Raw genomic sequence first — 24,123 nt, 5'->3', positions numbered from 1 at the left:
CTTCAGGTATTTGTATTTTTACCTCATTTTTAAAATGCCAGTGGTATATTTTGATATTGATCTGACTTTTGTCTTCCATTGGAATATCACCCCCAGAGCTTCTCTCACTTTTATGGAACATCTTCAATTTATAGTCTTAACACTTGATATTTTGAAATGACAATATCTCTGATTGCTGAGTCAGGAAAGAGAATAGAATCTTATTTTTTGGTTCTCTCAAATAGTTACTTAAAAATAACTGCTTACAGGTCAAAGTGGTATTTCTGCAGCAAATAAGATAGCTGAAACCCAATATTTAGATTGTGTACAATGAAAAAGCCTTGTGTATAACAATGTTAACAATCTGTAATGGGAATTGTGTACATATATGCAATAAGCAAAGTATCAGTAACTTGGAATAAGATACAGGACCCTTTGATTCTTAACAGAAATACTCGAGAACTACAAAAATACTGAATCTGCTTTCTGAGGTCAGGTCTACACTACAAACTTATACTGGTGTAACTGCATTGCTCAAGGGGTAAACAAAAATCTACACCCCCGAGTGACATAATTACTCTGACCTAACCCGTGGTGTAGAAAGCGCTATGTCAACAGGAGAGCTTATCTGAATAAAAACTCAAACATAGCCCCTCACAAACCTTGCCATCCTACTGTGATTTTTTTTGTGTGTGCAATTGTTACATCAACATTCCAGTACAAAGAAATAAACCAAAACACTAGCCCTGAATCTAGCTAGTAGTAAAACTCTAGTGCATTCTGATGAGAAACAAGGAAATTTGACTGCCTCATCAACCTATGATAAAAGTGAGGCTCTTGGGGTTTGTTTATTGTTTAATCTGTCCTTCTCCTTGTGCTTCCTGGGGAAAGAGAAATGGATTTTCAACTTGGAATTAATCCATAATCAAGAGAACCTGCAACCCCTGTACCCTCATGCTTTTCAAGTTAGAAGAAAGGTGCCCAGCAATGAGATGGATACCTTGAGGGAACTTACAAGGTTCATCTATCCAGACAGCATTCATCATTGTTGGAATTCCACTACAGGGAAGTCTCCAAGTGGAGTTGCTGTCATTCAGATTTGCTTATGGTCCTTTCTTTAATGAGCTCTGAGTCAGGAAGGACTATTGGTCCGTTTTTTCTGTTGCACCTCTTTCCAGTTGTTTCTTGTACTTGCTCCACGACCCAACACTTTGGGAACATTATTCAGGCAGTGCATTTCTTGTCTTAGGGGAAAGGTAAAATTTTGACAAGCTGCTTAGGTGCAACAGAGAGAGACCTCCCCATCTGACTGAAGACTGCACTTTTGGAGGAGGTGCATCCAGTCTTCCCCTTAGCCAGAGAAACGGCTGTTTTATTGTGGAGGCTTGGGGATAGGATTAAGCGTAAAAAAAACAGGGCTGGAGGTGAGCCAAGACCCAGAGACAACATGTTCTATCAAATGTTATCGGGAGATCCGTTGACCTTCAATAGGAGTCAGATCAGGCAAATTATGAACTTAGCTAATGGTAGTGTTTAATTGGGCTGGTAATTGAAAGATTCTAGTAACTCCCTCAATTTGAAAATATGGGCGTTTTCCCCTTTCACTATTGGAAAGAAGGATTACCTACCCATCTCACTGGACAAAACACTAATTTATATCTTAGTCTGACAACTGCTTGATTTCTTTAATCTTTTGAGTTTTTGCAAATTGTATAGAAAAACACTGACATGACAAAATTCACTTAAACAATTATTAGATTTTCTGTAATCCGATTGTTTATCGTAGCTATTTTAAGTCAGGCTAGAAATCCTGCTGATATTCAGATTTTGATAGTTAATTGCTGTTTTGTTGTTCTACCTGCCTGTTTGACTCACAAAAGCGAACCATTAGTATCTTGTGATTCTAATAGCTGGTTGTGTTCAAGTGCATAATTTTTCAGTTTTGTATAACATTGTGCACTTGAAGTGACCCTAACTGGAGCATCTGTTAAATACAATCAGCTATTAATGGGAAATAAACTGCAAGCAACTACTTGTACTAGTTTCTCTGCCTAGATTGATAGATTGGATATTGTATTAATTTGATTGCATGAAAAACACTTTTGTGGGTTTTTATTATATATTGTTTCATCACATAAGGAAATGATATGAAAAATGAGCTAAAAAGAAGTATACGCTTCATTTCTTAGAAGAATAAAGAGACTGCAAATTGAGTAACTAACTAGTTTCCTGGATGTTTACACATACCTTTGAAAATTATGCTGCTTGCTATTGTCTTAAACTCTTCTTTTTATTAATTAAAAAGGATAGGTTTTTCTTAAAGTAAATCAACTTGAAGTAGTGGTAAAAGATGCCTTCAGATATCAAACTGTAACCTTCCAAACATATTTCATTGGGCTTTAAAGTGCTCTAGCAGCAAAGAATCCTTATAGACTAACAGACGTTTTGGAGCATGAGCTTTCGTGGATGAATACCCACTTCCTCAGATGCATGTAATGGAAATATCCAGGGGCAGGTATATATATGTGTGCTAGCAAGCAAGCTAGAGATAACGAGGTCAGTTCAATCAGGGAGGATGAGGCCCTGTTCTAGCAGTTGAGGTGTGAAAACCAAGAGAGGAGAAACTGGTTCTGTAATTGGCAAGCCATTCACAGTCTTTGTTCAATCCTGAGCTGATGGTGTCAAATTTGCAGATGAACTGAAGCTCAGCAGTTTCTCTTTGAAGTCTGGTCCTGAAGTTTTTTTGCTGCAGGATGGCCACCTTAAGGTCTGCTATAGTGTGGCCAGGGAGGTTGAAGTGCTGTCCTACAGGTTTTTGTATATTGCCATTCCTAATGTCTGATTTGTGTCCATTTATCCTTTTCCGTAGAGACTGTCCAGTTTGGCCGATGTACATAGCAGAGGGGCATTGCTGGCATATGATGGCGTATATTACATTGGTGGATGTGCAGGTGAATGAACCAGTGATGGTGTGGCTGATCTGGTTAGGTCCTGTGATGGTGTCGCTGGTGTAGATATGTGGGCAGAGTTGGCATCGAGGTTTGTTGCATGGATTGGTTCCTGAGCTAGAGTTATTATGGTGTGGTGTGCAGTTGCTGGTGAGAATATGTTTCAGGTTGGCAGGTTGTCTGTGGGCAAGGATTGGCCTGCCACCCAAGGCCTGTGAAAGTGTGGGATCATTGTCCAGGATGGGTTGTAGATCCTTGATGATGCGTTGGAGGGGTTTTAGCTGGGGGCTGTATATGATGGCCAGTGGAGTCCTGTTGGTTTCTCTCTTGGGTTTGTCTTGCAGTAGGAGGCTTCTGGGTACACGTCGGGCTCTGTTGATCTGTTTCCTTATTTCCTCGTGCGGGTATTGTAGTTTTGAGAATGCTTGGTGGAGATTTTGTAGGTGTTGGTCTCTGTCTGAGGGGTCAGAGCAGATGCGGTTGTACCTCAGTGCTTGGCTGTAGACAATGGATCGTGTGATGTGCCCAGGATGGAAGCTGGAGGCATGAAGGTAGGCATAGCGGTCGGTGGGCTTTCGATATAGGGTGGTGTTAATGTGACCATCACTTATTTGCACCGTGGTGTCAAGAAAGTGGACCTCCCGTGTAGATTGGTCCAGGCTGAGGTTGATGGTGGGGTGGAAGCTGTTGAAATCATGGTGGAATTTTTCCAGAGTCTCCTTCCCATGGGTCCAGATGATGAAGATGTCATCAATGTAGCGTAGATAGAGAAGGGGTGTGAGTGGACGAGAGCTGAGGAAGCGTTGTTCCAGGTCGGCCATGAAGATATTGGTAGAAGCAAAGATACTTCCTTGTGAAGGAAGGGATAGCTGTGTGGTTAGGTCACAGGTCCTGGAGCCAGGGAGCAGGGTTTTGCTTTGTCACAATGTGACCTTCCACAAATCCTTGAACTTCCCCCAATCTGTTTTCCCTTCTGTAAAATGAGGGTACTACCCAATTTAGAGGGAGACTTACCTATTTATAAAGCCTTCTGAGATCCTGCAGGGGAAGGGGCTATAGAAATGTACAATTTTTTTTTAAAGTTTAATTTATTTTATTTGTGTAGTAGTGATAGTATTTTTATTTATCCAAACTTTTCTGTTTAGCACTTGTCTATACAGAGACAGTGCACAGCAAGCTGGGGTGTAAACCTACAGCACTCTAGTCTGCCGCGCGCTGAGTTGCTGTGTGGACGAGCCCTTCGATTTATCAATGAAATGAGTATAAATATATTGTACAAGACTTTTTTTTGTTTCAAAAGCCATTTGTACTGCACTATAAAAGCTCTCCTTTATTGGAGTCAGATGAAGTGACAGATACAGTGTTCAGCCACACACAGCAAAATGTAACCTTTTCCAAGAACTGCTTCCTATGCGTAGTACACGTGCACCATGCAACTGAGCCTGGAAATTCTTGCAGATAGTGTCCGTTGGTCCACTCCTGATCTCCTTGGGCTCGCTGCCAAGCGTATATAATGAGGTGCGGGCGGACTGCCTCTCCAATTCCTTCTTGCCACTGCATGTGCTGAGTTGAAATCCTCTGTGTCCGGAGTTATCCCTGCATTGTCCTCATCTCCGTAAATATAATTTTATAGTTTTCGTTTTTCATAGTGTTTTGATAGCATCTGCAGAGTTAGCTTAGTTTCTCCTCCCCAGGGATCATCTCTGTCCCCGCTTTCAGGAGAAGGACTTTTCCTAGAAACCCAGGATTTAAACACTGCATCTCCTGTCCTCACTCCTGCTCACCCCAGGCCCAAGAGGGATGAGAGTTCTGAATGAGAAAATACCTCATGGAGAAAGCTGGGAGTCCCTCCTGTATAGCGGCTGCAAATCTCTAGCAGTGTGTCTGTGAGCACGAGCTCTAGAGCAGAGGCCAGAGGAGACAAAGACCAGTTACCTCTGGCTTCTCTTGAGAGTAAGGAACGCTCTCAGACACACAAACTGATTCCCTTATAAGTCTGCTTCCAAGAAAAGGTTTCCCTCTCTGACACCATCCAAGTTGGGTGAGTCTTCACATACAAGCCCCAAGGACTTAGGTCTACCTAAGCCTCCCAACCACAAAAAAAAAAAAAAAGCAGAGAGCATGTAGGAGCAAAGCTCCAACCGTTCCGGCCCCCATACTGACACCAGTGCCAACCGGGATTTCTGCCAAGGCGAAGGATCAGCATCCACTGTTGACAGCCAAAAGCTCCAGGAAGGACTCTCTCTAATGCTACTGGCTTGGCGCCATAAGGATCTGCAAGGATCTGCCAACAACTTAAGTTATTGTGGCACAGAATCTGGCATAACCAGTAATGGGGACCCCTAATAGTCTGGGACAGGCTGAGACATATACTACCCCAAGGGGATGATATCATCTTCCCAGACCCACAATCTCCTTTACTCTCAGACCCAGTTCTTCTGAGGAACGTTCTAACCCCAGAAGAGGATACTACTGGATGGAGGAGGATATCTCACCCACCGTCTCTCTCTAATGTTCAGATAATGTAGATAACATGACTGTCTTCCATATAAATAAACAAGGTGGGGCAAGGCTCCTCCCACTGTGCCTAGAGGTGGTCAATTTATGGAATTGGTGTATCCAAAATAACTGTAACATATCTACCTGGTGCTCAGACACTTTTTCACCAATCATGAATGGGATTTAGATAATTCAGTGTCAGGCAGCATTTTCCCCTCCGTGGGGAACGCCATCTTGGGAGCTGTTCGTCTCGCAGAAAAACAAGAAGCTCAATGTACGTTGTACCAGAGCAGTTCAAGGTCTGGACTCCAGGCACGATGCCCTTCTCCTGTTCTGGACAGGCCACATGAGATTGGAGGGAAGGCCTATCTCATTATTACCCTAGATTTTATAGAAGATTTGTCACAACAAAACACAAATCATTCTCATCTGACCCAATTAGCCCAGGCAATTCTGGTTTCTGGACCCTCCTACAAATTTCAACCCACCAACCCTTCCCAGAACTGCTAATTCAGGAGACTGGCAGGATCCAACATCCCAGCCTGGACTCACTTCACCTCATGCCTTGGTATTTGGATGAGTGTCAGACCTAGAGCGTTCATGTTCAGAGGCCATTCAAACTATTTTTAATCACAGCAGGAAAGGTTCTACCAGAAAATGTTACCTAATCAAACTGAAGCATTTCTCTACCAGGGCACCTCAGTTATCAGGACCAGCAAGTATTCCTGCTGCCTTAAACATACTTCCTCACTCTCAAAACATCGGGTCTTTCTAGTAGCTCTCTACAGGTCCACCTAGCAGCAATCAGTGTGTTCACCTTCTCGGAGATGGATATTCTGTTGTTCACCCAGTAACAACCAGTTTTGTAAGTGGTCTGACTAGGACCTTCCCACTAGTAGCAAAGCCAATGCCACAGTGAGACGTTAATCCTCATACTTTCAACATTACAGGGCCACCTTTTGAACCATTCATCATGTGCTCAATGTTTCATTTGTACATGAAGGCCATCTTCCTGGTTGTTGTTACATTGGCCAGGAAGGTGGGTGAAGGAAAAGCCTTTGTGGCAGACTCATCATACACTACATTTCATAAAGAGAAGGTATCCCTTCACTCCACCCAAAATTCATTGCAAAGGTATCTTCCAAGTTCCACATAAGCCAGTCAATTCACTTACTGTGCACTTCTTCACTCCAGGTTCCTTCCAGAGCCTTCTGTCTCCAGCAAGAAGAGGAAACTTCACTCTGTCAGTGTCAGATGAGCATTGCCATTCTACCTGCAAAGACTATTTGTCGCTATAGTAGAGCATACATGAGGACGAACGATATGTGCTCGGGCTCTCTAAGTGGATTCCTGGCTTAATCCTCCTTTGCTATCCATTAGTGTATTTCCCTCCCCCAGATGGGGTGAGGGCCCATTCTGCTAGAGCACTGGCAACATCAGTAGCATCTCTTCAGGAAGTGCCTATGCTGGACACTTTTGTAAGATGGCAACCTGGAGCACTATCTGTACTTTCATGAAGCACTATGCTTTAGTCCAAGTCTCTTCTGTCAGCACAGCCTTTGGAATTGCAGTGTTAGAGATCTATACCACCTGCATCCATCCACAACCCCCATCTGATCACTGCTTGACGTTCACCCATAAGCGGAATGCACACCGGGAATAGAACTCAAAGTACTAATGGAGGCTACTTAGCTGTAACTGGAGATTCTTTGAGATGTGTGGTCGTATCTGAATTCTACTACGCGACCACCTTCCCCTCTGGTTTGCCTCATGACTAGATTTGCGGTAGAGAAGGAAGTAGAGACGCAGTCAGTCTGCATCTCCCGTTACATCCTCGGTACTGAGCACAAGGAGATCCAGGGCATAGGCCCAGGCAAACAGACAATACTTGCAAGAATTTCCAGTCTGTCATGTAGTGCACATGCACATCGTGCATATGGAATACACATTGGGATCACACATCGAAAGAAATTCCAATTACAAGTAAGTAACCCCCATTTCCTGTAACTTACAATTTGCATTCCTATATTCATTGGGCAGTATTGGCTCTGAGCTTGCAATGTTACCACTCTAAATTTGGAATCCTTTACCCATTAGTGATGGCATGAGGCCATCCTGAAATGGCTTTTTAGAAGTACAATATGATACTCCTTGGCATAGTGTGAAGGCTGCTTGCTTATTCCTGGTGTCAAGTGTTTTATTTTTGATGCTTTCAGGAAGCTAACTCAGCTGTTCTGTTTTTAATATCTGATGAATTAGGGAACAGATTCTGCGTGTGAAGGCTGAAGAAGACAAAATCCCTTTGCTTGTGGTGGGAAATAAATCTGACCTGGAAGAGCGGAGGCAGGTGCCTGTAGAGGAAGCCAGAAGTAAAGCAGAGGAGTGGGGTGTGCAGTATGTAGAAACTTCTGCCAAAACTAGAGCAAATGTAGATAAGGTAAGGCAACTAGCTTAAGTCTTGACTGCAGTAGAATCTGTCATTCAGTACTGAGAGTGACTGACTACTACTTTCTGGAACAAGTACAATTCATGGTTGGGTTTTTTGTTCCTCTTACAATAGTCCACACTTGTAAGGTTTGAATGTTTCAGTTAATGAATATCTTGCAAATTAAAACAAACATTTGGTTTTTGTTGTAGTCTATGTTAACATGTCAAGAAAATCCCATTAATTTACTTTATTATAGATACAAGTGTGAGTCCTTGTACAATGGCAAGCTTTCAGGTGATGGTTTGAAGTATAGTAGATTTATTAGCTCTGAGAATTCACTGAAGTGCAGGGTTTGATTTAAATTATAGCTTGAAATGCTTAGTAGTGATATATACTGACTGTAGTTCAGCCCATCGTAAAACAATTAAAATGAGGATGATTCTAGCACTTCTGAATTTTGGTTCTTCCCTCTTTTGTCTCCTCAGTTCACATGTGGTGCAGCTGATATTTTGTTAAATATCTGCCCAAACTCTGACAAACTCTCAGTTCTTTGCTTTCTGATCATTGAGATTATCTTCTGTTTCTGAAAAACGGATATGCATGTTTTACTGCGTACCTTTCCTGTAACGTGATTCCCCCCACCCTCTATAACTGCCTTTCCGAAGACTCAATATTCTCCAGCTTGATGTCACTTGTAGTGTTTTTGGATTGAAATTGCTTTTCAGTTTCTGAACAGATGGATTCTGATAACCCTTGTAGCAAGTTAACATACATGTGTGCTTCCTGCAGTGTCTTGGATATTGGGATTCTCCTCCTTTTTCTGGGGAGAATATGAAAATATGCACCCCCTTACACATCCACAGAAGATGACTTGCGATGTTGGGAGAAGTTTGAACAAATATAATAAAGGACAGTTAGTGGATCCATAGTGTTTGAATTTTAGTTGAATTGCTTACAATCTACAGTCTGAAAACAAATCTTCTATGGCTCTTCTTCTAGGGGTGAACGTTTTGAAGCTTAATTGTATCTGAGGGCTGGTTTTGACTTTTATGTTCAGTAAACTGCTTCCTGTTCAGTCTGTTAGAAAGTCCATATAAATCATGAGGCATGTTCACTTTAGCAGCATCTGTACTATAGCTTTTTAGACTAAATTAACATTCCCATCCAAATACATATACACTCGCTCAGGGCTGCCCAGACAATTCAGGGGGCCTGGGGCAAAGCAATTTTGGGGGCCCCTTCCATAAAAAATTGCAAAACTATAGAATATTATATACTCATGGGAGCCCCTGCAGGGCCTGGGGCAAATTGCCCCATTCTCCCCCCGGCGACCCTGCACTCACTAGGTAATGTTTTCAGATTTCTTGATGCGCAAGCTAAAATATCCATATCTTCCTAGTTTGGTTTAACAATGGTCTAGTTATCAAGGCGGCAACACAGTTAGAGCATGGGAAGGCAAGCCAAGAAATCTGGATTCTAAGACCAGCTCTGACTTGCAGCATGGCCTGTGTGTTTCACTTTTCTAATCTGGCAAATGAGAGAGTTAATATCGTAGATTTTAAGTGGTTTGGGCAGAGACTCGTCTGTGTTTGGAAAGTGCCTAGCACGCTGTACTTGCCCTGTAAATTCACCCTGGATCTTAATTTTTAAGTCTTAACTTTCTCCAAACACGCTATTGGTATCTTTCGGCATCTGTATCGTCTGAAAATAGGCATGTGTTGGCCATGTTACTTGTTACTACTCTCTATCCAGATGGAAAATGACCTCTGTACAGACAACCCAAATCTATTCTCTCCAAAATCCATTCAAATTAGGGGCACTCCTGCAGTAGCAGTGGCTTAAATCTAAAGTTCTATATTTGCCACATAAAGAACATCTTTGAAATGTGTCAGTGGCAACACGTGCAGGTTAGGAATCGCTAGGGCTTATTTACCTCTCCTCATCCAGAGCAGTGTGAAGCATTTTCTTCTTCTTTTAAAGAAGATCTTGTACTTGTGCTTTCCAGATGCAGTATCTGAAGGCCTTGTTTTTGCTATGTCTCAATTACTTTCTTCCTTGTCTATTAAATCCAATAAAATATCTACTTCTCGGAAGTACAAGAGCTACCTGTCACACACATCTTAACTCTTAAGGATTATTTCAATAGACTTCTATAATCCTGAGAATTCCATTTTCCTAGCTATAAGCAATAAAAGCTGGCCTATGACTAGTCTAACAGTTCAGCTGGTATTTTTATTGTCCATGTAAACATTGGAATTAAGTAAATTACACTTTGTTAAAAAGCATATTCTTGTGTATCTAGAATTTTTAGTACACAATGGAGGGAAAAAAACCAAGTTTGACCCTGGCAATCTTTTAAAATGTTGTTGTTTTTTCCCTTCTGTGCTCTGATTTTAGTTGAGGAAGGATGTTTTTTTCCTGATCCCATATGGGCTTAGGCTTAGGAGTTGGGAGAAGTGGATTCCACTAGACATGTGACCTTTGTTTATTCACTTAAATTCTCTGCACTTAACTTCTTCCTTCCATAAAATAAGGTTAATATTTCCTGGTGAAGTTGTATTAATTCATTAATGTGTTGAAGGTGCTACACCAAGGCCTTTATAGTCTCCTGGTTTCGTTTTTCATGAGTTAATTGTAAACGTTCTCCTATGATTAGTATAAATCTCATAGATCCCTATAAAAACCCTGCATGCCACTGCATATTGCTTTGCTACAATTAATAGTGATACTCATTAAAAAAGGCTTTTATCATTTTGAAACAGGCTGCCGAATGACTTAGTAGCTAGGTAAGTCCTTCTCCCTTCCCCTGATTCGTGTACTGCATAAACACAGGTGTTGAATTTGTAGCATTGGGATCTATGTTTAGATGACTCATTTTTATTTTATTAGGTGCTTTGTTCTTGTGTTACATTTATGTTTGCCAAATACTCTAGTTTATGCATCAATATAACAGTTTGTTTTGCTGGCAGAACTGTTGTTTTTTAATTTCCCATATGTTTAACTTTCCAGGTATTCTTTGATCTAATGAGGGAAATCAGAGCAAAGAAAATGTCAGAAAACAAAGACAAGAATGGGAAGAAAAGTGGCAAGAACAAGAAAAGTTTTAAAGAAAGATGTTGTTTACTGTGATCCTTAGGACCTGTAAATATCTACAGATGGAATGAGTAAGACTTACTACTAAGGATATAGGGCTGGATTCATGAAAGGAAGTTTGTATTGACTCCCTTATGATATTTGTATTCACTTTGCCTTTTTAAAATGAAAAAATCTAATTTGTGAACCATTAGTCAAGAGAAATATGAGCCCATGTACACTGAAATGGACTCACCTTGCCAGCAACTTTCAAAGCTAGAATTCTACCAGCAAATGTGGTTCTTTGAGCATTTTATTTCAGTCTGATTGCAGGAAATAATCCCATGTCAGTTTCAAAGTAATAGCTTCTTGATGTCTTTTCAAATCTGATCTCCTTCCCCCAAAAAAACCTGTATTGGCCTCACCAAACATCTCTGGTGGTCTTTTAAGGTCAACCACATTTTTCAGTCTCTGTGTACTCACTGACTTTGTCATTTTTGTATTAATAATAATTATAGACAAACCAATATCTGGCAAGACTTTTTGAAGTTCTCACAGTCTTTAAGTGACAGTCGATATTTTCTCAGACTGTTAGAAGTCTACATGAATTCCAACATTTTGAAGATTTGGGAGTTGTCACTCAAAAGCAAATTAACTGTGTCTGTTTGATTATTAGTCAACGCAGTGTTCATGAATCAAGCCTACTGACTGAAATCAGACTGTTTGGTAATGCAATATTTAGTATTTAAATACTGGTTAGTTGTATTCTCAATTGGCTTGTTTCCTCTCATGTATTTTAAAAACAAAACAATACAATTATTTTTTGGGTGGGGAAGTGACCTAAAGCATTACTGTTTATTTTTTTAAAAAAGGAAACAAATTGGCACTGAATTAAAACAAAAAAAACCCCCAAAATTTGTATTTTTCTATTTTGAGGCTAGACTAATACAGTTGCTTCTATTTCATCTGCATACTCTCCTTCCTCAAAATTATTATCTTAACTGTTTAAAGTGCAGATTGTCTATTTTGTTATATTGTAATACATGTATTCATGTCATGGAGATGTGAAAACTACTGCATCTCTGCTTTCCATTTTGTTTAAGATAAACTTATTTCTTTTTGAGAGAGGACATAGGCCACTGATCACAAAACTATTCAAGTGGAACCAGTGAGAGGCTTTTGTGCTACCTTGCAACTTAACACTTACTAGCCAAGTAACTGTAAGTTGCTAAATGTCAGAAACAAAGCTGAAATGAAGTTAGGCAACTGTCATGGTTATTTCCTGTTAATTTTTACTGTACTAGTCTTCTGCACATTTATCTAAAATATGGAAACATTTTTGCTGAGTTTTGCTGTCAAAGCTGCAGTTGAAGTTAGTCCTGAACGATCAACTACAGACGAATAGAAATGGGGGAAATATATGGGAAACATCAGTATTTAGCAGTTCTTGTCTCTGTGTCAGATGTATATCACTTAAATACCTTTTTCAACTTAATGGTGTCAATCAAGTACCATTGCCAAAAATATGTGTTTCCATCTTGTTGCTGTAGCAGAGATTATCAACCTTTATAATTACCCTGCTTCTGGAATACAGTTTGTACAGTTTCCCAATGAATCCTAGAAAAACTCATTTTTGAATTTTTGAAAAGTAGACTAATATATTATCTGAAAACTAATCATTTTTCAACTTGTCATCTGTTTTGTGACTTCAAATACAGCTACTATGAGAAAGGAATAAGATATAGAAAGGAGCAGTATAGTGAAGGGTGTTTAAACAAACTAGTATTGTTAGCTCAATCATTAAATGAGTGGGAGCAGTGCAGAGATAGGAAGGGCTTAATTCAAAATTTAATCAAGTATCTAGGCTTGGTAGAATTTTTTTAAAATAATTTTGACATCAATTATTCATAAGCATTTTTTTTATTTTTATTGATTTTAAATTTTCACAGTTGCTGGAATTTATGGGGATGGGGTCAGGCACTAGTTTAGTGACACCAAGATTAAAAAAAGTTAGTTTTTTAACCAGACGATACAAATTATCAACATCACATGTTAAAATTTACAAATTAAATATCCTTATGTCACATTCTAATAATTTCTCAAGCAGCATTTTTCTTTGTCTGCTTCTCTGTAAATTTTGATGATCATCAGTGGAAATATTTTTTCATTTGTTTGTGCTTGTGTCGTGACATTTTACCAATAAAAATCTAATTCTTCCAAGCCTGAACATAACTAATATCTAGGATTGCCAAAATATATTCTTATCAAATGTGCTAGATTACTGCTCTAGTGCATTCCACTTAGAGATTTGAAAAGGAAAATAAAGTTCAATATGCAGTGGATCTTAGGAGGCTGAGGTCCTGCATGGACTTCTGAGTTTCCTATCCCATTAATTCATTGTCTTCCACATCTTGATTTTACTTCTTGTCAAGCGACATCTCGGAGTGGGAGAATATGTATTAAATCAAGGTTGCTGTAATCCATTTTATTGTCAGGTTAAATTCATATTTATTTTTAGGCGACCATTTTTTCTAGCCATAAAAGTTTGAAAATGTTAGCCGTTAGAACTGGACAGTAAGGGTCAGAATGGCATTACAAAGCTAGCTTGATTATAGAGCATAGAAACATGAAAATGTAGGAGCCATTTGGCTCTTAAAGTATCTATAAACAAGGTGGGTTTTTTATCTAAACCCTGTGCAAGAGCACTGGGTGCAGTTAGATGTTACGTAACTAAAGGGATGCAGTTGGGTGAGATGTTTATAACATTTCTTTATAGTGTCACTCAGTGTGTTAATGCTTAAATTTCTCATATTTTTAATAGTCTGACTTTTTCATTGACTGTCCACTCTTTGCATTTCTTGATCTGAAAAAATAGATATAGGAGAGTCAATTTTACTTCAGTTTATAGTGTCTCTATACAAGTCCCTTTGAAATTCTCATGGGTAAGCACAGTGTTTCTGTGTTTGTACTGAAAATATAGCAGATAAATCTTCATTCTTAGAATAAACTGTTCTCACTGGAGTTTTAGAAAGATTGATGCAAACACTGGTATTGGTAAGCTGTTTCACTAACCTATGTATTTTTGGTCCAAATCTCTCTTCCTAACCTCACTTTAAAATCTTAGCTGCACTTAAACTTGTAAGAATGTATCATGCTGACCTCTGGTTTTCTTGAATAGCATTGAGAGAAAAACAAGCGCATAAAATATGCCTAATCAAGGTTTACTGGAGTGTAAGAGTTAACTAAAAAGTAATTTAAGTTGTTCACAAATCAGAGTGCACTCGGCAAGGGTCTCAAACAGGCAGCTCACTTAGAACTGATGTAGAAACGAGTATGTATGTTGAGCTAATACCCAAAGATCTCATGAATCTTTTCTAGAGATTTTGCAGGATTTGATAGGAGAGACTTTTAAAAACAAAACAGATGAATTGTTATTGCACAAGGGGATACTTGTGTTGTAATCCCCCATCAGACTCACTGGGGAGAGAGTAGCACTTATTCTTAATGTAGAATGAGGACAGGGCACTCCAGGTGACTTTCAACAGTAGTAAGAAATGATTTTGTCCTTTTGAGTTAGACTTGCTTGTGAGGAAGATGCGATGCTTTGCAGTTTTATGTTCTTTACTCACTACTCATTAACGCTTTTTTTTTCTAAAAATCACAGCATTTGCATCAGTGGGGCAGAAGGCTTGAGAGCACATTCTGTTAGAGCTTTCAATGTGTTCTCTCTTTTCCAAAATCAAAAAGTCACTTGAGAACTTGATATGGCAGCTTTTCAGTTTTACCTTTCAGTTATGACAAATGCAGAAAAGAGAACTTTCGTGGAAGTCTCTTCTCAGTTCAGTGGCTGTGAACAAGGTAGCTACCTTGACTCAAACAAAATTTCATAAGTGAGCAACATTTCTGTTCAGAAATACTTGTGTGAAGAATTACTAGTCTGATTTTAATATACCAGCCAGGCAATAAACTGTACCCTTCGCCTGGAAGTTGCGTGGAGATGATGCATTCAACCCCTTGTCTCCGGAAGTGCCTTACACTTCAGCTGTTCTCTGCAAGCAGAGGGAGTACCAGAGTGGCCTCAAGTGATTTCCTTTTCTGCTTGGCTGGAGGTACATTGACTCAACAGGGGTTTGTTGAGACTGCAGTAGTAATGGAGGAAAGAAATATAGCTTCTTGTCGTGGGGCTTTAAGAAGGGGCTGAAGGAAACTTTTTGATTTCTGAACTCTTCCTAGTCTAGATGGGCAATCATAATTCAAGTGTGGAAAGTGAAGAGAACTTGGTAGGGAAGCAAACAAGTGTATCTTCCTACCTGTGTAAATTGAAGGCTGTATACCTGCAGGTTTTGAAGATTAGGTTTTAGCAGGGTTGGGATCACAGAAAAAACTTTCCCATCAGATTAGAATGACAGAGCTTTCCAGTGATTATCTGCTCTCCTTAAAATGTGGATGCATAGAACAAGTATTTATGAAATCAATGAGAGCCTGATAGTCATGCAGGACTAGAATGGCAGAACTTGAGTATACTGCTATTGGAAAATGTGATTTAAATATTAAAATTGGGGGGTAACTCGATGGCATGGGAATGGGGATACACAATAGCTTTCCTTTGCTGATGGTCCCAATACAGTCCACTTCATTAGAGAACATGGTTACACTCTGAAGGCTGTCTACCATGTCAGAGGTTTCATTTCTAGCCTGTGTAGACGGTTATCCATGAGGCAACCTACCAGCACCCTTGGATCCTGTCTCTGAAAGGTGCCAAGAATTAAGTATATGGAAACTGACCTGACCTCTCATCCTTTGAAGGGATCTCTCCAGGTCAGGTTGAGATACATTGATAAAACAGTATGGAGAGAAGCTTTCACTGTTGTTATCCATTACATACTTGTTCTGTGGTTGGATGCATATCAGATATGTTAATCCAACATATGAGAGAGCCCTGGATAAATTCACATGGGGTTTGTTTGAATCTGTGGGAAGAAGCACACCTACATATTTACTGGGCATTATACGTTGGAATGACTTCAATGGCAGCCAATTCAAGTTCCAGTTCTAGCTTGTAAAGCTGTTTGCTATGCATTTTAGAATGGAATCAAATTAAAATAACCTTGGGTATTAAAATTACCCCACACATTAAAGCAGTGAGGAAAGTGAGGTGTTTTTTTTAATAATAGCAATTGATTTATGGGACTTGATTCTGTTACATAGTTTGTTGGGCTTTAAATCAAGGTTCAGCCCTATGGTCCATTCTAATAGCACTTCCACTGCAAACTTCAGACTGCACAGAAATAGTGGGAGTTAATTTTGGGGTGAAAAAGGAAAGCTTATCCTTTTTATTGGAGCCCCAAGAGATATGTTTACCATAATGAAGTGATACTAATGACAGGAAGGATTAAAAAGAAATTGCCTTTTTAAATTATGTACGTTGTGCTACACAGTGTAAGTTCTACTTTTCTTCTGTAGATCAAGAAAAGCTTTGCTCTCAGATGTTGCACAAACATTTCTTTAAATGTTCATAAAAATGTATTTTAGTCATTTTGTATTCATTATCATGCTAATCCAACTGATTTGTATTACTATTGTTAATAAAAAAAAAGAAATAGGTACAATACTCTGTATCTTGTGCTTATTTTGATGGTTATTTGTATTAGTGTAGCGCAGAGGTAGGCAACCTATGGCACGCATGCCAAAGGTGACACACGAGCTGATTTTTCAGTGGCACTCACACTGCCCAGGTCCTGGCCACTGGTCCGGGGGGCTCTGCATTTTAATTTAATTTTAAATGAAGCTTCTTAAACATTTTAAAAACCTTATTTGCTTTACATACAACAATAGTTTAGTTATATATTATAAACATATAGAAAGATCTAAAAATGTTAAAATGTATTACTGGCGCACGAATGCTTAAATCAGAGTGAATAAATGAAGACTTGGCACACCACTTGTGAAAGGTTACTGACCCGTGGTGTAGCACCTTCACTCATCCTTATTGGCCCATAAGGTCACAGAACTATGTAATTGTGTTTACTGTTATCTTGGCAAACATTTCTCCCCCAGTTACCAATCTGGTTGCTTGCCCTAGGCAAGAGTCTTTCAAGACCATTTCTGTCCCCCCTCCCCCCATAGTAACCTAGCTAAAAGCAACTGTTGATTAAGTAAACTAGTGGTACAATAGGAACTTATGGAGACATTCCTTTCTGGTCTTCCAGAAATGCAAGAATCCTCTTGAGCCTATCCTAAAGTACAGGGCCTCAAAAACTGGGTGCCATTTGTTGATAGAAGGGCTGTAATGCGGGTCTTGGGCCAAAGTACTGTAAAGACAATCTGAACAGTTTAAAAAGCAATTGATTTTTCTGTCACATGAAGACAACAAAGGGCATGGGTTGGAGAGTCAGAATGTGATCAGGATTCATTCCAAACTCCTCCCCTTGCAGAGAAATTTAAGTTAGTCTCCTGTTTGGGCTCTTTTTAAGGCTGGGGATGAGAACTTCCTAGATACTAGAGCAGGGTGCTGGAGGGGTCCCTGAAGGTAGGATTGAATCACAGATTCCCTGGGGAGAGGCAGGGCAGCACAGTAACTGCAGAGGCTACCACAGTTGTGACACTGCAGTAGTGGCCATAGAGCAGCTCTGCTTTATTCAGGGGTTGGTGTACTGAGGTGAGACTTACTGGCACAGCGCCTCCTGCTGGTCATCCTAGGAATTAGCTCTTCAGAGCACCCTCTGCAGGCCAGTGTCTTGCTTGCTGCTTGCCCCGTGTCCGTCCTGGACCCGGGTGTCTCCTACTCTGGGGTTCTGCCCCCTGGCAGTCCCCATGCTCTGGGTCTCCCCTCCCAGGGTAACTCCAACCCTCTATTCCTACCTTGCCTCAGTGGCTACTGCCAGTCATCCTCCAGTCCCTGCTCATTAGAGAAGATTGCAGTCTGTAAACCACTCATCATTGGCAAGGGGGTGCTGCCTTTCCCTGCAGCCGAGTACCTCTCTTTAGGCCTTGAACAGGGCCTGCAGCCTGGGGAGTTGCCAAGCTGGAGCTCCTCTATCCTTTCCCCAACACTTCTCTACCTCTGGTACCTTGTTCCCAGGCAGCTAGGTCCTTCTCTCTCCACTGCTAGAGAGAGACTGACTTAGCTCCTGGCTCACAGCCCTTTCATAGGGCCAGCTGTGGCCTGGTTGGGGCATGGCCCCAGCTATGGCGGCTGCTTCCCCAATCAGCCTAGTCATTCTCTCAGGAGTGAGGTAACTGCCCTGCTGCAGTTGGATTTTAGCCCCTGTGGATTTCACTAGCACACAGCCTATTTAACTGAGCTTTGCTCAGAGTCCCGTCTGGTCTGCAAAGTGGCTTTTTCCTACTGGATTAAACAAACACCTTCCTTAATCGAAGAAAAATATCTATTGACTTAGCAATATAGATGTGACAATCAGAATATGAGAGGCCTTCAGGAGGGAGTGATAGGGGAACCTGCTATTAGTATTGCAGTAGTTTCCAGAGCCTTGGTCAGGGTCAAGGCCCTGTTGCCCTAGGTACTGTCCAGACGTGGTGTAATTCAAGAGTTTACAAGCTAAGACAAGACACAACTGTGTCCAATTTTAGATGCACACATTAGGAAAGATATGGACAAATTGAACAGTCCAGAGGACAACAGCAAAAATGACAAAAGGTTTAGAAAACCTGACAGATGATAAAAGGTTAAAAGAAACTGCGCATGTTTAGTCTTGATAAAAGAAGACTGAGTCTTCAGATATGCTAAGGGCTATTATAAAGAGGATGGTGATCAATTGTTCTCTATGTCCACTGAAGGTAGGACAAGAAGTAATATGCAGAATCTGCAGCAAGGAAGACTTGTTAGATGTTAAGACAAACTTTGAAACTGTAAGGACAGTTGAGCTCTGGAATAGGCTTCTAATAGAGGTTGTGGAATCCCTGTCATTGAAAGTTTTTAAGAATAAGTCAGACAAACACCTGTGAGGGATGCTCTAGGTTTTCTTGGTCCTGCCACAGCATAGGGGGCTGAACTTGATGATTTCTCAAGGTCCCTTCCGGCTCTGATTAAGTGAGTGTCAAACAATTCGAGGGAATGAAGGAGGATGGACAGTAGAAACTGGAACACCCAGCTACTTAGACCAGCTGTGTATACGATATGTGGGTTTGAGTCATTTAAAGTTCTAATCTACACAAAGTAGATAGCAGAAATCTCTACTATACTGTACAGCAGATTGTGCATATTTTATCCTAGCCCCAGCCTTCCTGTTAGTACTGTATTCTCTCCCAACTTTATCATCATATTCTGTTGCGTGATTAATTTTCCTGCATGCAAAGTGCTGTCTATTTCTGTGGTACTGTAGGAAACACTCTAGTCCAGGAGTAGGCAACCTATGGCACGTGTGCCGTCTTCGGCACATGAGCTGATTTTCAGTGGCACTCACGCTGCCCAGGTCCTGGCCACCGGTCGGGGGGGGGGCTCTGCATTTTAATTTAACTTTAAATGAAGCGTCTTAAACATTTTTAAAACCTTATTTATTTTACATACAACAATAGTTTAGTTATATATTATAGACTTATAGAAAGAGACCTTCTGAACACGTTAAAATATATTACTGGCACACGAAACCTTAAATTATAGTGAATAAATGAAGATTCAGCACACCACTTCTGAAAGGTTGCCAACTCCTGCTTCTAGTCTACAGTTCCTGAAAAGAGCTGGCTCCACCTTGTGGCCTCAAAGGTGAACTTGGATGTGAAAATACCATGGAGAGAGACTATTTGAAATTGCTCTTGTGAGCATAAGCGGGGTGTATATAATCTGTTACCTGAATCATCCATAAAGAGCCATACACATAGTATTCTTTTTATTCTGGTGGTTCTGCTTTATGGTGACTCTTTTATGCAGTAAAAGTCCTTGTTCTAATTTAAAAGTTTCCTTTTTCATACAAACACTCAACTGAATTCCTGCTGAAGTATTTTGGTGTGCAACAGCATCTCCAGATTCTCATGAGGATAAGATTTCTATGGCACTGAACTAGTTTGTGGGGCAAAGTGGAGACTGGTGCTGCTTACCGAGCACCGTTGGATTTGCATGTCAGTGACAAGGGAATTCTATTCAACAGGACTCTGCAATATTTCACAAACATTCATTTCTTTAGGGGTAATTCAAGGTGCTGATTTTAATTCACCATATAAAAACCTAGATGATGGGGATAATGGTATCTTCCATTTAAAAACTATCAGGTACCATTCTTGTACCGAAGAAGAGCAAGGAAATGGCAGCTAATGACCCTGAGACTTTTAACTCTAGAGGACTGGAGGCAGAATGTTGGGGTGAAATTGGGGCCATCTGCTCTGCGATTTGCTTTTGTTCTGCTAAAGGCAGTTTGGCTTCAAGAATCCACTATATTGCTCCTTCAGTGAATGGACTGTTCTTTGGGGGTTGAGCGTTCTGTTTTTGTATAGGCAATTTTCATTCATGGGTTGCTTTTAATAGCTCATAAAAGCACTCATTGCTGAAGGCTGTTTATTTAACAAATCAGCATAAATACTGGTGGGTGTTGGCCTATAAATTCTGGATGCACAGAAACTTGCATGTATTTGCATGTTCCCTCAACACAGTGGAAGGTGGTGTGGTAGGCTAGATCTCTTTGGATAGGACCCAGATTTATTTACCCACACACAAAATGACCCTGATGGTCTTTGCCTTAGTAACATAACTCATGGACAATTAAAGGTGATGCTAGTTCAGTTCCTGGAATGTGGTTCAGAGCTTTTTGGTATCCAAACTAAAAGTTAGACTTGTCCTTATTTTTATTTCTTACACAGATTGAAGGGGAAGTTTCCCTCACTTCAATGCATGGAAGATCCTCAAGCAGTGAGGCTCTATTCATTAATCAATACAACATGCCACCTTGTAGAGTGCTGAGGCCAAAGAGGTGGGGATGGGGTGTAACATATTAAATCTCAATTTGACTTCTCATTCTGGTAAGAGCAGCTGTCTAGAGAAACAATCCAAACTGCTGTGGACCTCAAACATTTGGGATGAGCTTCCTCTCTCCAGGGGAAGTGTGTACGCAACTGCTCACTGTTGTTTCCATTAGTGCTCCAACCATAGAGGATATTAGGGTATGGCCCTTCCTACAAAGCCTGCTGCTTCAGCTGAAGCAACTCATTCTTTCCGCTCTGGGCATCTCTGGTGTCAGCAGTTGCGAAAGCACTTTGGGAATTTGGTGGTTTGTCCCAAAGAAGCAGCTGAGGATGAAGATTCCTGCTTTCCTTACTCCACATGAGTTGCATGCCACTGGAATCAGTGGGACTACTCTAGTGAGTAAGGAAGGCATGTTTGGTCCTGGAACTAGAAATGGAGAGACAGGCTTATACTGTAAATAGTTTCCGCACTTGAAAGGGACTTCTGGCTGATCCTTGTGGAGGGATAATATTTGCATCTTAAGGAACAAGGAGGACAGCTTACATGTGTATTTAAAATATTAGTAGTTTGTTGCAAGCATTTTTGTGGAGTGGTGGTGAACTGCTTGAAAGCCCTCGCAGGTGATGCGTGAAGGATAACTACATGGGTTCAGAACCCTCTAAATCCATTGCATCCCAGATTTCATTTAAGCCATGGTGTAATATGTTGCCTTAGTTCTGCAACTCTAGCTATACTCTCCCATTTTGCTTAGTTTCAAATAGCTTTGTTAGGGCTTAGCTCTTCTGTCCTTTGTGACTTTGGCACTTACTGTCAGATTTGTGACTTGGACAGCCAATGTCTAATCAGACAGTAGGGACAAAATCACTTGGAAAGACAAAGAGGATACCATTCACTTGTCGAGATGTAGCTGGCACCCTCAACTCCAGCCATCTGGGCTGCATGAGAGTGAAAGCTGAATACTTGATCTGACTGCTGGAAGGAAGTTACGCATCCGTGTCTTAGGGCTGGTCCACACTACGGGGGGAAATCGATCTTAGATACGCAACTTCAGCTACATGAATAATGTAGCTGAAGTCGAATATCTAAGATCGGATTACTCACCCGTCCTCACCACGCGGGATCGATGTTCGCGGCTCTCCCTGTCGATTCCGCAACTCCGTTGGGGTTGATGGAGTTCCAGAATCGATTTAAGCGAGCTCGGGGATCGATATCACGTCTAGATGAGACGCAATATATCGATCCCCGAGCAATCGATTTTAACCCACCGATATGGCGGGTAGTCTGGACGTAGCCTTACTAGTGACTTGGGGAGAGCTGCATCTTTCTGCTAGGCTCTCTCTTCCCCATGGCTGCATCCTACAGAGGAGGATGTCTTCAGCGAGCAGGTGGTGAGGTAGGCCGCCTACTGAAGTTGTGGTATAACTTCTTCAAACAGGAAAGATCAAGAAAGCAAGAGAGGACTCATGGATGGGACTACTGGTGAGAAATACAGGTCACATTTGCGCTATTGCCAACATCAAGACTTCAAAAGCATGAGTCAAGTTCCTAAGAGCGATTGGCTTAAAAACATGAACATGTTGGAGTTATTGTGCTTTTCCTTCTGATTTCTAAGCTTTTGGGATACATCTGCTTCATGTTTCTAAACTTTTCTCTGCAACCATGAGGACTAGAAACTTTTTTAAGTGAAAGTGAAGATTCTCATGCAGTCCCTTTATTTCAGCATCAAGTTTATTTATAAATGAAGCCACCAAATATCATGGGAGTTGGTAACATTGCATTTGGAGAGATGGGGGGGAAAGGGGAGGAAATCCAGGGTGCCCAGAATGCTCTAGCCCCCCTTTTCTCTGGGTAGGTGCTCTTGGAGTCCTGAGGGTTAAAACCATTGAACTGGGGTCCTATAGTGGCAGTCCTGAGGGCTGCCTTAGCATTTGCCCGGAACTCAAGAAGTGCACTTCATTTCTCAACAGATTTGCACATTTTTAATCAAATGCACCTCACTGATATTTGCACCTATCGCTCCCATGAGCAGCAAATAGAAGTAGCTCAGTGCTTGAGAGCATCAGCTTTTGCATGCTGCAGTTCATCAGCGCTCCTCTTCCCCAGTGGTTACAACAAGAGGGTAGCAGGGGATTGTGTTTAACCCTTCAGCGGCACCTTGTGTTGGCCTCTGATTAAATCGGTCTTGGCTTCTCCTTACAAAGTGAAAACCTGTAACAAGTCAATGATATAGGGCCTAATTCTGGCTGTTGCCTGGGAAGTGAAGGTGGGGATAGCTGCTATTGAATCTTCTCTACCTTTTAGTTAAATGGATAGTCTAAAGCAGGGGTAGGCCTATGCCACACCAAAGGCAGCACGTGAGCTGATTTTCAGTGGCACTCACACTGCCTGGGTCCTGGCCACCATCCGGGGGGCTCTGTATTTTTATTTAATTTTAAATGAAGCTTTTTAAACATTTTAAAAACCTTATTTACTTTACATACAACACTAGTTTAGTTATATTATAGAAAGAGACCTTCTAAAAATGTTAAAATATTGTACTGGCACATGAAACCTTAAATTAGAGTGAACACATGAAGACTCAGCACACCACTTCTGAAAGGTTGCCAATCCCTGTTCTAAAGTTAACATATGTTAACTTCCAAGTGATCACTGGAAATGGGTTTAACGTCCAGAGCTGAATTCCGCTGCTGTGATGAGCTTTCAAAAAAGACTTTACACCTGGTTTAATAGGTTTTTTTTATGCTCATCTTGTCACCTGTAACCTACCTTGCTACTCATCATGCTGCCAACCCGCCTCTGAGCAGGAACGGAAAAGGCTGTGGCTTCGAGATCAAGTTCACACTTGTAGCCGAGAGGTGTCTTGCCTTGTTGTTCCTTGTCTCTGGGTTATGCAGAACAAGAGCTGAGTAAAAATTACTTTCATGTGTTTTTACATGAGCTTTCAAAGTCTGGTTGGTTACACTGTGCTGGGTGGGGTGAATGTTGATGCAACACCAGTTAAAACTTTGTCATGGTGACTTTTTTGGGGCAGGGAGAGGAAATAGCTTTTATCAGGCCAAAATATAGTAAAGCCAAGTGTATTAAATTAGGTTTGAAGTGTTCCAACTGCCAGTAAATAAGCAGTACTGGGGGAAATACTTTCTTTGAACACGTAGCATGACTTTGTAGCAAGAATCTCTGTGCAACCAGTCCACCTGCCTTGATATAAAAATCAGAGTGGGCTTGGAGCCCTCTCCTCACCCTTGTAAAACTAATGGGGGAAGGCTCTCACCTGTCTAGGCCCA

General features: G+C 40.9%; 1 protein-coding gene across 4 annotated transcripts in view; it reads left to right on the top strand.

The window, feature by feature from the left end:
• RALB (RAS like proto-oncogene B) overlaps positions 1 to 13,146 on the top strand; it is an 81,459-nt gene extending 68,313 nt beyond the window's left edge. For 3 of the 4 annotated variants that reach the window (XM_050917188.1, XM_050917189.1, XM_050917187.1), the window contains exons 4-5: positions 7,686 to 7,863; positions 10,864 to 13,146. In XM_050917188.1, the coding sequence (XP_050773145.1) occupies positions 7,686 to 7,863; positions 10,864 to 10,983 (298 nt within the window). In that variant the 3' untranslated portion in view covers positions 10,984 to 13,146. Of the gene's footprint in view, positions 1 to 7,685; positions 7,864 to 10,616; positions 10,641 to 10,863 lie in introns of all 4 variants that reach the window. The other variant, XM_050917190.1, reaches the window with a different exon arrangement.
• Positions 13,147 to 24,123: the final 10,977 nt, after the last annotated feature.

Source organism: Gopherus flavomarginatus, chromosome 10, assembly GCF_025201925.1.
Source record: "Gopherus flavomarginatus isolate rGopFla2 chromosome 10, rGopFla2.mat.asm, whole genome shotgun sequence".
Lineage (NCBI taxonomy): Eukaryota > Metazoa > Chordata > Testudines > Testudinidae > Gopherus > Gopherus flavomarginatus.
The sequence above is the reverse complement of the archived record's forward strand: the minus strand, read 5'-3'. Positions and strand labels throughout refer to the sequence as shown.